The sequence below is a fragment of the Candoia aspera genome, chromosome 2 (assembly GCF_035149785.1).
Source record: "Candoia aspera isolate rCanAsp1 chromosome 2, rCanAsp1.hap2, whole genome shotgun sequence".
Taxonomy (NCBI): Eukaryota; Metazoa; Chordata; class Lepidosauria; order Squamata; family Boidae; genus Candoia; species Candoia aspera.
In genome coordinates, this window is record NC_086154.1 from 121,780,003 (window position 1) to 121,792,483 (window position 12,481).

At 41.9% G+C, this 12,481-nt stretch overlaps 2 protein-coding genes across 2 annotated transcripts in view; one reads left to right on the plus strand and one right to left on the minus strand.

The window, feature by feature from the left end:
• The window catches only part of ARSG (arylsulfatase G), a 588,957-nt gene that overhangs the window by 328,097 nt on the left and 248,379 nt on the right, over positions 1-12,481 (minus strand). The window lies entirely within an intron of this gene.
• The window catches only part of FAM20A (FAM20A golgi associated secretory pathway pseudokinase), a 61,841-nt gene that overhangs the window by 33,665 nt on the left and 15,695 nt on the right, over positions 1-12,481 (plus strand). Inside the window, exons 4-8 of the mRNA XM_063293459.1 lie at positions 3,673-3,751; positions 5,428-5,520; positions 8,973-9,088; positions 10,845-11,025; positions 11,987-12,096. Of these exons, the coding sequence (XP_063149529.1) occupies positions 3,673-3,751; positions 5,428-5,520; positions 8,973-9,088; positions 10,845-11,025; positions 11,987-12,096 (579 nt within the window). The remainder of the gene's footprint in view (positions 1-3,672; positions 3,752-5,427; positions 5,521-8,972; positions 9,089-10,844; positions 11,026-11,986; positions 12,097-12,481) is intronic.

Consider the following 12,481-nt stretch of genomic DNA (forward strand, 5'->3'; position numbering starts at 1 on the left):
ATGTGTCACAGGAGTACTTTGGGGGCGGGGGGGCTGATGGAATTGTATTAACAAGTTATATTAGCCAAGTCCTCAGTATTACCCCTGGTCTTTATTTAGGGGTCTATCTCACCCAGACCTAAATGTTTAAAGGCAACTCTAGTGCTGTAGTGTAATTTCCTCTTAGAGTTGCATAGCTATTAAAAGGCTTGCTGTGCATTTGTTTAGCCAGTATCAAATCTCTTCCTGACCTTGAACTGGATCCAAAGGGGCACTGGGATTTGAGAGAAACCTACTGGAGGAAAGGAGGAAGGAAAGACATTCCTTGATCCCCTCTTCAAGGGGATACAAGCCTGCTCATCCTTCTCTGAGGCTCCCCTCCCCTCTGTAGCAGTTTGTCAGGAGGCATGAAGGCTACAGGCAGAAAGAGAAATCAAGAAAATGGCCTTGCCTCCCTCATCTTCCAGCAGAAATGGAGCTCCTACTAACTTGACCCAGCTCATTTTGAACACTGCATTTTCAAGCTGGATCAATAATGGTGAATCCCAGATTCCTTTAAATACCTTGCACATACGTAGAAATCAATCGTTCCTGTTTGACTAAAAGCACCCCATGGATTTTAGGAGTTTAAAACACCTGATTTTACATTATTAGTAGTGCATTCAGGCAAGAAACCTCTTCCAAAATGAGTTAAAATTAAACAGTAAAAATAAAAGTAAAGACTCCCTCAAGCCAAGGTCAACTCCTGGGGACTGCATGGATCCCTCTGTGTAGTGCTCTTGGCAACAGTGTGGAAGTGGTGCTCATGGCCCTCTTCCAGAATGTTCTTGACTAGCCAGCAACTTTGGGACTTCCTCAGGTCTCTTACTGAGTTCCAGTCAAGGTCTGACCCTGCTTAGCTTTTTTGAGATCAGCCAGTATTAACAAGAGGGATTTGCAAACTAAAACTTACCACACACACACACAATCCACAACCCACCCCACTAGTTTCAGTTTCCCTCATACTCTTTCCCCCAAGTCCACTGATTGGAGGAGCTTTGATAGATGGCCTCGCCTGACTAGGATCACCAGTTAAAATGGGAAATATGGTGGCCTGGCCAAGTAGCGTTATTGTGGTCTTGCTCTTCCTCTGAGAGGCTTAGGATGATATACATGTGAGATAGATTTGACAAGTCGCAATAAGCCCAAGGTCATCCAGAGAGTTTGCTTTGTTAATACAGATTTGGGCTTTGCTCCCCTTGTCCTTAATCCAGTCTTCTATACTATCAATTCTCACACCTCCACAAATAGATATCAAACAGGATGGAAGAAGGATTATTTCCCTCCCTCCCTGCCTTTTTCAGAGCTATATATGTGGGACCATGTATTTATTTGTATACTGCTTTGAGTTTGTCTCCCACATTTTTATTGTTAATGAAGCCTATTGGATTAGGCCCTGGGAGACTGAGATTCAAAGCCAGATCTAACTACAGACACTCACTGGGTAATTTTCAGCCAGCCATTATCTCGCTGAGCAACTTACTCTATAGGATTGAGGTCCTGGGAAAATTGAAGTAAGGAGTGCTATGTATGGTACCTGAGCTCTTAGAGGAAAGTGGGGTAAAAATTTAACAAACCAAGAAATAAAAATCCCCAAAGGTATCTCTTCCTGTCTTTTTCTTTAAAAAAAAGACAGAAGAAAACAAAGTCAGGATGACACTTATTAATTGCTAGCCTCTATACCCACCTCTTTCACCCAAATTTGTTTTAGCTTCACAGGGGGCCCAAAAGTTTTGGACTTGGCAAACTTCCCCCAAACTGAATGATTCGGTTCACCTAACCTCTAAAATGAGGTTGGGTAACCTGTGATTCAGCATGATGTTCAGCCACTGTCTTAGCATCTTGGGCAAATCAGGCCATCATGGTAAACTACGATATTATTTGTTTGGCAAGGCTGGTTACATGAACACAGCAAATGTGCTTTGTTAACCTGGGATTCAAGCTGCATGTGTTGTGCAAACCCAGCCATTGTGTGTGTATTTATTTATTTAATCATATTTTTATCACCGCCCATCTCCCTCTTATGGGGGACTCTGGGCGGTTCACAATAAAACAGTTTAAAATTCAATAAAATCATAAATATCATTAATCCATAAATATCAATATCAATAAATAAATATAAAATGTTAAGAGATCCAAGTAATGGCAGATCTAATACCACCCAAAGGGGAACAAGACCGGCCTCGGCAGGACTAGGGAGCCCAACCAACCCCAAGAGTGGTTCTTCCTCTTAACAGAGGGCTCCTGGAATAACGACAAGTAGCCCATATAACTGGTGACAATGCCAGGTCTTCAATTGTTTCCTGAAGTCCAAAAGAGAGGAGGCTAGCCTCACTTCTGGGGGAAGGCTGTTCCAAAGGGCGGGAGCTGCTGCAGAGAAGGCCCGCCTCCTGGACCCCGCCAGATGGAGTTCTTGTGCAGACAGCGTCCGCAGCATGCCCTCTCTGCATGAGCGGGTGGGACGGGTTGATATAACGGGGATGAGATGGTCCCTCAGGTAACCTGGACCCATGCCATGTAGGGCTTTAGAGGTGATAACCAACACCTTGAATTGTACCCGGAAGCAAACTAGCACCCAATGCAGCTCACGCAGCAATGGGGTAATATGTGCTGATCTTGAAGCACCCAAAATCACCCACGCAGCTGCATTTGGACCAGCTGTAGCTTCCGGATACTCTTCAAGGGTAGCCCCATGTAGAGCACATTACAGTAGTCTATAAGTAGACTAGTAATACTGTACACTATAAGTACAGTAGTGTACAACTTGGAATCAACAAGGTTTTCCAATATCTCCATGAAAATATGCCATGGCAATATAACATGTAAGAACTTGTTAATATAATGGCAATGTTTAGTCCAACTCGAGGGACGCGGTGGCGCTGCGGGTTAAACCGCTGAGCTGACGATCGGAAGGTCGGCGGTTCGAAACCGCGTGGCGGGGTGAGCTCCCGTTGTTAATCCCAGCTCCTGCACACCAAGCAGTTCGAAAACATACCAATGTGAGTAGATTAATTGGTACCGCTTCGGCGGGAAGGTAACGGCGTTCCGTGAGTCATGCTGGCCACATGACCCGGAAGTGTCCTATGGACAACGCCGGCTCCAAGGCTTAGAAACGGAGATGAGCACCGCCCCCTAGAGTCGGACTCGACTGGACTTTACGTCAAGGGAAACCTTTACCTTTACCTTAGTCCAACTCAGTTAAGCAAATGAAGGGGTCCAAGAAAATGTGTAGAGAAAACATGACAGAAGTGAAGAAATGGTGGTGGAATATTTACTATTTTTATTGTATATGTGCCTATGCCTAAGCACAATATAAGCAAAGCAATAAAAATATAACACTATACAGACCAGTAAAAGAAAAACAAATATTATATTGGAAACTTCTCAGAGTTGTAGGTTGAACATATTTTCAGACATAATGCTCATTAATAGGTTAGACCTTCTCTATGTAAGATGAATGTAGCATGTTACTCAACATAGTAAATGGCTTCCAACATATAGAGGTGATCTAGATACTGATCTTCATATACCACACCTCATAAGGTGTTAGAAGCTCATTCCAGTTCTTTTCTGAGACAAATATGTTTCCTGTCAAGTTACTAAGTAAAACCTTTGACATTTGAAAACGGAGCTGAATCTCTCTTCATTTCTCAGTTGTAAAACCCAGCGGGGTGCACCTGAAACTTGTTTTGCGGTTCCAAGACTTTGGGAAAGCCATGTTCAAACCAATGAGGTAAGCTTGCTTCTCTTGAAAATGGCCAGAGTCCTCTTCGCTAAAGCATTTTTGGCAGAGCTGCAGAAGTTGGTGTAAAGATAAAAGGAGAAGGAGCAGGGATTAGAATTTTGTTTTTATTTGGGGTGGTAGGTAGGGTGATGTATTTTTTAAAAATACGTAAGGTCTATTATAGAGCTATACTTCTCATGTTTTCCCACCTCAGCATACCCATAAACTGTGCTGCTGATTTTCAGCAATTGTGTGGAAAAGATGAAGCACACAAGAAGATCTGGAAGCTGCATACAATCTCAACTTGGCTCCTCCCAACTATAGTGAAGGGCTAATGTGCAAAGATTTTGAGGGGAATTCAGAAAGATTATGCAAGAAGACACCTAGAAGTTGCTGGCCAACTAAGTGCCAACTAGATGTGACAGCATTACATCATTTAAACATTATAGAGAGAATGAAGAGCATATATGGGATGAACCAGTCCAGACCAGGGAAGTGTAGCAGAGTAGGGAGTTATTCTGATCATTCGCTCTGTTGTCCTGATCCCAATTGGGGCCTTTTGGTGTGAATAGCAACTTTCCTCCTCAACTAGGCGAAGAGTAGGCTGACCATACGTACCATTTTGAACGGGACAGTCCCATTTTTTTGTCACTTCCCAACCGTACCATCGTTTTAATATAAATGTCAATTTTGTCCCTTTTTTAAAAAAAAACATTGGAACCATTATTGGGAAAAGCAGGAAAAAATTGAAAAGGAGGTTGACTTGGCAGTAGTTCTGAATCCGGCTGGAATCCTAGAGCTGAACCACAGGAACAGCTGATTGGGGGTGAGCAAGAGGAAGAGTCGCTGCTGCCAATCAGTGCAGTGGAAGACAGTCGGAAAAGCGCGCCCAGCAGAAAAGAAGCCGATTGGCTCTCAAGCCAAAATGGCGGGAAGAAAATAAAAGGGCGTGCCAGAAAGGAACAGGTTGTTGGGGACAGCCATTCACTAGACTCCTCCATTCCTGTTCTTCTGCCCCAGCTTGCCACCACCTTCAGCCCTCCTGCGCCTCTCCAGCCTGCTGCCACCTCTGTTCCTGTCCTTCTGTTCCAGCTCGCCTCAGCCCTCCTGCAACCTCTCCACCCAACGCCACCCCTGCACCAGCCTCTCTGGACCCAACCACTGCTGCACCTCCACCTCCTGCACCTTCCCAGCAAGGACCAGCCAATGGATCTTAAAAACTCTTTAAAACTTTTTTTATCGTCTTACTTTTTCATGAGTACAGAATATTACATAATAGTACATAAGTTTAACCCTGTCCCGTTTTGCTATCCCAATGTCCCGTTTTTGTCTCAAGGAAGTATGGTCAGCCTAGCAAAGAGCCAACCTGGATCAAGGTCACACTGGGGGGGAAACAGGGGAAAGTGTTGCTATTCTTCCCACAGTGGGACCCCAATTCCATAGCATAGCTATTTAGTCTTCTCAATATTTATTAAACATATTGGTGGTGTTGGTTAGCTTGAGCCTGAGGCAGGTCTAGAAGAGACTGTCTAAAGGAACAAAAAAGGTCTGAGCCATTGAAAAGCAGAAAGGGAAGGAAGGAAACCCTCTTTCTAGCTACTGTCAAATACATTTCTTAGACTAAAAAAGATGCTTTGTTTTACGCAGAATCTCCTTTCTGTTAATTACCCGGACCTTTCTTTCAGACAGAAACGAGATGAGGAGACTCCAGAAGACTTTTTTTACTTCGTTGACTTTCAGAGACACAATGCAGAGATAGCTGCCTTCCACCTGGACAGGTAATCCCCAACGGACAATCACCTCCCGAGCTATTTGTTTAGAAAGGAGCCTGACTAGAGCTTCCAAGAGGCAAGGTGCAGTTGACAAAACCCTGTGAGTAGTGAGGGCGGGGGCCCTTGGGCATCTGCATCCAGCCTTTTGTCATAGGCCATGAATTTTGGAGCTGTTTGCATCATGGAATGAATGTTCTGTTCTCTTCCCTTTTGGCAATTGGAAACTTCAAGGGTCATCAGCATAAATACTGATAGGGAAAAAATGCAACATTACTGGGGAGAACTTGGGACAGAAATTGTGTTCAGTATATAGGGTTGCCAGGTTTAATTTCCTCTCTTTCCCGATAGGGCTTGTCTAAAGTCTTCACGAACCAAGGCCAATTTGTCTAGATCAGGGTGAGAAATCTTGGAGGAAGTTACTGTACTGTAGTTCCCAACATCCCTCTTCTTTAGCCATGCTGATTGGGCTGCTGGGAGTCATAGTTCAGCCTCACTGGGGGTTTGCTGACTCCTGCTGCTGATATAAGGAAAACGACATTCTCCTATTGAATTATGATGTCTTCCCTAGACAGCTGAGGAAAAAATAAGCAGGGAATATAGTAGTTACCTTGTCATCTCATGCTCTGCATGATTTGAAGATTGATTCGTGTTTTCTCAGCTTCCTTAGGTGCAGGTGTATCATCTATCTGTGTAGTGCAGAAAAGTGCATATGAAAAATTGCAGTGGCATATGATCTAAGCATGGGGTTGTCACAGAAAGGGAAATACAGTTTTCCTGGTAATTTTGTACTACAGCTCTTTCTTCTAAAACATTTACAAGCTTTTCAGACAGTTCCCATAGACATTACTTTTATTTATTGATTTTATTTATTGATTTTATTGTAATTTCTTTGATTGTCATGAGCCGCCCAGGGTCACTGAGAGTCAGGCAGCATGCAAATTTAATAAATTATTATTTAATAAATTAATAATAAATTAATAATTTATTAATAATTTAGCCAGTTTGGTCTGGTGGTTAAGGCAACGGCTAGAAACCGGGAGACTGAGAGTTCTAGTCCCGCCTTAGGCTTGAAAGCTGGCTGGGTGACCTTGGGCCAGTCACTCTCTCTCAGCCCAACTCACCTCACAGGGTGGTTGTTGTGGGGAAAAGAGGAGGAGGAAGGAGCGTTATATATGTTCGCCGCCTTGAGTTATTTATAAAAACAATAAAAAGGCGGGATAGAAAATAAATATAAATAAATAAATAGGTTATATCATACTTTCTGCAAGTGGCTTTCCCCCTACTCTCCTCCATCTCTGTCCCACATTTAGAAGGAATCCATTCCATTGGCAGATTCCATTCCACTAGTGGATGAACAGCCACTAGGTACAACCCCCTGCATGTTCATATTTCACACATTACAAATGAAATTTAACAAACAAAGAGGAAGAGAAATTTGATATAGTCTCAAGCTACATAAGACTTGCACGTTTCCCACCAAGCTGATTGGTTGTACTAGCCAGTTATTCTGAGCTCCATTAAACTCCCTTTTTTCTGCTTGCAATGCATCTGGCAGGTCATGATGCAAGGCTGGTGGTAGACCATGCTTGGTTTGATGCATCAGGAGTCCTGATCCAGGTCCAAGCCTCTGCTTTGTGTTTACATTTTGCAAACAGTAGGCCAAAAAACCAATTCTTGGGGGCATTTTAAGAAGCTTCTGTGCCATTATTAGTCAGTCTGCTTGGCAGTTACTGACTCACTAACCAATAGCATTTTGTTTTACTGACAAAAAAACCACCAGACCCCAGAGCATCATTTGCAAGCTTTATGATATGAATCAGCCCAGACAGTAGAAATTTCTCCCAGTTCTCAGCATTTACTGTACATGTTAGGCATTAATTGTGCTGGCATCTAGCGTTTCCCTTGAGCATCCATCAGATATCTTAATGAATTGCTTGAGTGCTGAGGAGGACAAAAACAGAAGCATACAAGCTTGTAGAGGATTGTAATCAACTCCCCCTGTGTAGTTAAAGCCATTACAGGATGAATAAATGAGGGGTTGCTTAGCTCCAGATAACACTTGTTAAATATTAGTAGCAGTTGCCAATATTAACTCTCTTATGGCATAAGACATGAAACCCTTTTTGTTTGAGCTAGGAATATTGTATCATATTATTCCTTTCTTTGTGTAATTTGTATAATACTAGACGTTTTAAATAACATGCTTAAATTGTGATCTATCCTAAAGGAGGAGAAAGTTGTCCATCATGAATAGAAGTGTTATTTCAGGGGATATAATAGGCTGGAACAGCTGCTCCATATATGTCATTATTAAAGATCAAAATACCCTAATTCTCCCAGTATCTCCTCAGTCCAGTCAAGTTATATCCCTGGAAATGCTCACAACAGAAGAAACTGCCTTATGATGAATCAGAGCACTGATGCATCCAGCTTAGCTTTTCCCAATGTATTCTCCAAATGTATGGGGACTATAACTTTTAGAATCCTCAGTCAGTATGTCAGAAAATTATGAGATGCTGTTTTACAGTAACATACCAGTAGGGTATCAGATTGGAAGAAAGTTAACCAAGCTCAATATTTGGCTCACTGGCCTTTTCCAACCTGGTCCCGCAGTGCCCACCATTCTTATGAGAACAACTCTAGGATTTCACCCTTCCCTGGGATTAAAAATGGATCATTTGCCTACAGTACATGAGCTTCTTCACCAACCTACCATGGAAACTTCTTGTTGGGAGATGTTTAACTAAATTACTGCTCCAGCACCATCATCCTTGCTTGCAGAAATGTGTCAGTCCAACTTCATAATATGAAGGATCCACACAAGTCCTACATTCTGATCAAGATACAAAGGATACTATATTTTAGCCTTCTGTACAGTTATGCATTAGGGCTACTTATTTACTCTGAACTTTCCTGAAACTGAGAATTACTCACACGTATATCAATAGAAAACAGTTGCCATTTTCTAGCTGGTTGGGAATTTGACAGAAGCCTGGTCAAGGAAGTCAAATGGGCACAGTTTTCTCCAGCCTGATAGATGACTCTCATGTCCAATTTGCAAGGGTCCTACTCTGTGAATACCTTGCAAAAGAGTTAATCCTACCCAATCTGAACTGGCAGTGCGGTATAAGCCTACAGCCCTGGCCATCTTGTTCCTTATTCTCAGCTGGCTGTCAGTATTCAGAACATGGCCAAGTTCTATAGACCTTTCTATGGAGCACAGACAACCTTCAAAGGATGTTCTGAACAACAGGAGAAAGGCATTTTCTCCATATAGGAAACTGCTATGGATTATACCATTACAGCTGGCAGATTAATCTAGCAAGAATCATATGCGAATGTATACAAGATAAAATGGACAGATTGACCAAATTGAGTTTAACAATTCTCTTCCTGTAGATAAAAGAAAGAGATCTCTTCCTTTGCATTAGTCCAAGCAATACATTTTGCCTTTGCAGAATTCTGGATTTCCGTCGCGTCCCTCCAGCAGCTGGGAGAATGATAAACATCACAAAAGAAATTTTAGAAATCACAAAGAATGAAATCTTACAGAGTGTCTTTTTTATTTCCCCAGGTAAGTTTGTTAGTTGATTTATTTTCAGTCTTTCCACTTTGGTGAATATTCAAGGAACACCCTGGAACATTAAACAAACCAAAACAGAATATAAATAGTTGAAAACATAAAATAAATTAAGAACTATAATCAGTTTACAGTAAAATTCCTGGTGAAAGAGCAGTGTCTTTGCAGATTTTCTGCACTGTAAAGGTTTACATGGAGCCATACGGAACGGATACATTCCATATTCTGGAAATTGTACAGGAGAAGGCCTGCTCCAGTATTCTAGGAATCTGTGATATTGGGGCATCTTCCAAAGGTTCCTCAAATAGTCATGCTGTAAGCTACTTAGGACTTGAAAGGACAGTGGCGACACCTTAAATTGGGATGTTCAAAATGTGTGATACCACCCTTGCACCTCAAATAACAAATTTCTGTATCCACTTCCACATGAATAAAACTAATTATTCTGTTGGGGTTAGAAATGGACAAGCATAAACGTTTCACTTACTAAAGATGTTTCATTTTCAACACTGTCCTGACTGAGCCTTGCTTTTTTCAGCACTACTGGTAAACTGGTCATCTTTCACTTTTCTCTTACCACACAAGAGACTAAGAATTTAAAATAATAGATAAAAATACTGAACTTCGCTACAGTGACGCGTAGATTTTGACAGCCATTCCAAAAGTTATGGACAGGCTACTACAGGCGTTGCCAGAGGTCACCAACTGTTGTGACTGGTGAGGAGTTTTGACAGATGGCTGTACCCACAAGTTCCTTTCAAAACTTGCTCCAGGCTTTGTTCTCCACTTTGCATGCGCAAGGTTGCTCCAGGTTTAACCAGGCAAAATGGGAGCAAGTTTTGGGAGTGTTCCCACTTTACTTGAACAAGCTTAAATTTATCTGGAAAACCTGAATTCACCAAGTGGGTGCATGCAACAAAACTGAGATAGACCTATTCTCCAGGCATAAGTATCCACAGATACTCTGCATATTTGTATAAACCTGTGTGCCCAGGTTCACACTGGAAAGGCCCCTCATATTTAACTATCAGAGAGCAAGTTTTGGCCTATCATACTTCCCTGGCAACTAAATCTCTCAGCACTGTTCGGACACCAGAGTTGTACTAAGCAGATATTCAAAAAAGCTGCTTTGTAACACAGGTTTTGTCATTCTGCAGTCCTAACGGCTGCAATAATGCTGTATGATGACTGAATCAAGAATATATAGAAGAATTTATTTCCATGCATTACAAAACTTGTGTAGCTTTGCATGTGGGTATCTGGGGGGAGGGGAAAATAATAGCACATGCATCATGACATCATCATACAAATTTATTTATTTATTTATTAAATTTATATAGTCCACCCAACTCATGCTGTGACTCTGGGTGGTGTACATAGTCAAGAAACAAAAAAAAATATGCAAAATAATTAAAAACAAAACCATTAAAAATACAATTAAAATGGTTAAAAACTATAATAAAAACACAGGAGAGTACATTCTAAACTTAAACACAATGCAACCATTTAATGGGCTCTACATTTTCATGGGATCCCCAGGCTCAGTGACAAAACCACGTTTAAAGGACATTATTATTACTATATTATGCCACTTATGAGCATCAGGTATCACAGTGTCATTATGTATTCACACCATTTGCATAATGACATCATGATAAGCGTGTCTTCATTTTGATATCATTGTGGCTTATTATGGACACCTCTGTCCCTACATCAGTCTTGTGTCTCATACAGCTTACTCTCTCCATAGCCAGCAATGTCTGTTTCTTTGCGAAGTGCCCTTATATGTGCAAAACAGAATATGCCGTCTGTGGGAACCCTCACCTGTTGGAAGGGTCCCTGTCTGTTTTCCTGCCTTCTCTCAACTTGGCACCACGAATCTCCATCCCCAACCCATGGATCCGATCCTACACCTTTGCAGGAAAAGAGGAGTAAGTGGGTAAATGGACCTCTCTTTTTGCTTACTGGTCATACACATGCAATGCTTTCAAAGACATGCTGTGCTACCTTTATTGGTCATGGCAGCTTCTGAAAGGCCCCTGATACATCTGTTTATGCAGAAGAGAAACAGGGTTGTAATCCTAGGCCCAGTTACCGGAGGGTGAGTCTCATTTAATTCCCCAGGCTTAGCTCATACCTCTACTTTGTATTCCTAGTCTGGCCCAGCCATAAGCAACTAGATGTATTTGGACCAAGGGGCCAGGCTAGGAATAAATGCTGTTTCCATTTTGTACTGTAAACTAACAGCTTCTAGGAAGCCTAAACAGGAACTGGTATATGAGGGTGTGTGTGCACATGCATGTGCATGTGTGAAGAGTGGAAAATTTAATTCTCTCCCTAACCCAGTCTAGTCAAAAATTGCTTCTGAAGCTATTATTTCCATACCTAACCAATGGAAGCTCTTTGGGTGATTTGGGGCCACCCCTTTGAGTTGCTGCAGTGGAATAAAACTGGACCAAAAACACTTATCATATGCGTTGCCTTAAGTTCCTGGAAGAAAGCCAAGATATAAATACGAAAAATTAGTAACATTAAATGTAGGCTTCCCTTGGAGTATAAATGCCAACTTTGGAAAGCCCATTATTATCATGACTGTGATGGGGAGAGGAAGAGAATTGAAGTCTTTTTCCCAGGGAGCTCAAGCTTCTCCCCTGATGCTCTTTAGATATTTTAAAAACCTTTACAGTTTTGAAAATCCTTGCCTATTGCATTCACTTTTGGCCTTGGGCTCATGGGTTTGTTCACATGGCAGGCTAAACTGTAAACCATCAACTTCATTTTAGATTCCAATGTTGCACCACCACCTTTTCCCTCTGTTTCAAAAAAAAAGACAACAGATGGAGAAGATGCTGATGGCAGCAGCAACTCTCCTCTCTTTGATCTTTCTCCCAGGTGGGAAGTAAATCCTCTCTACTGCAACACTGTGAAGGAGATTTATCCTTACAGCAGTGGCAGCCGGCTACTCAATATCATTGACATGGCCATATTTGACTTCTTAATAGGTAAGTAGGAAGAGGGAGGGATTGTGAATCTCATGGATCTGGTGTGCTCTGTCCAGGAGTGGAAGTTTCTCATGTGGCATGAAATCCAGCTGGCTTAGGACATACTGATAAATTCAGAATTTTTCAGGTTTTCTGAGCCTGATTCTATGGTTTCGATGTGGGAGTAGAAGGGGTTGGCTAAACCCCTTACCCTGTATCAACAATCCAGAGGAAAGCAATGCCTTTGTGGGTTTCTTGTCTTTTCTCCAAGAGCAAAAGATGGTTCATTGGGCAATTAGTTCTATTTTATCCTCACAACATTCTTGTTGAAAAACAGAGACTGGCCCCTAGTCATCCAGTGAGGTTCTTGACTGAACAGGGATGTGAACATGTTAGTCCATCATAG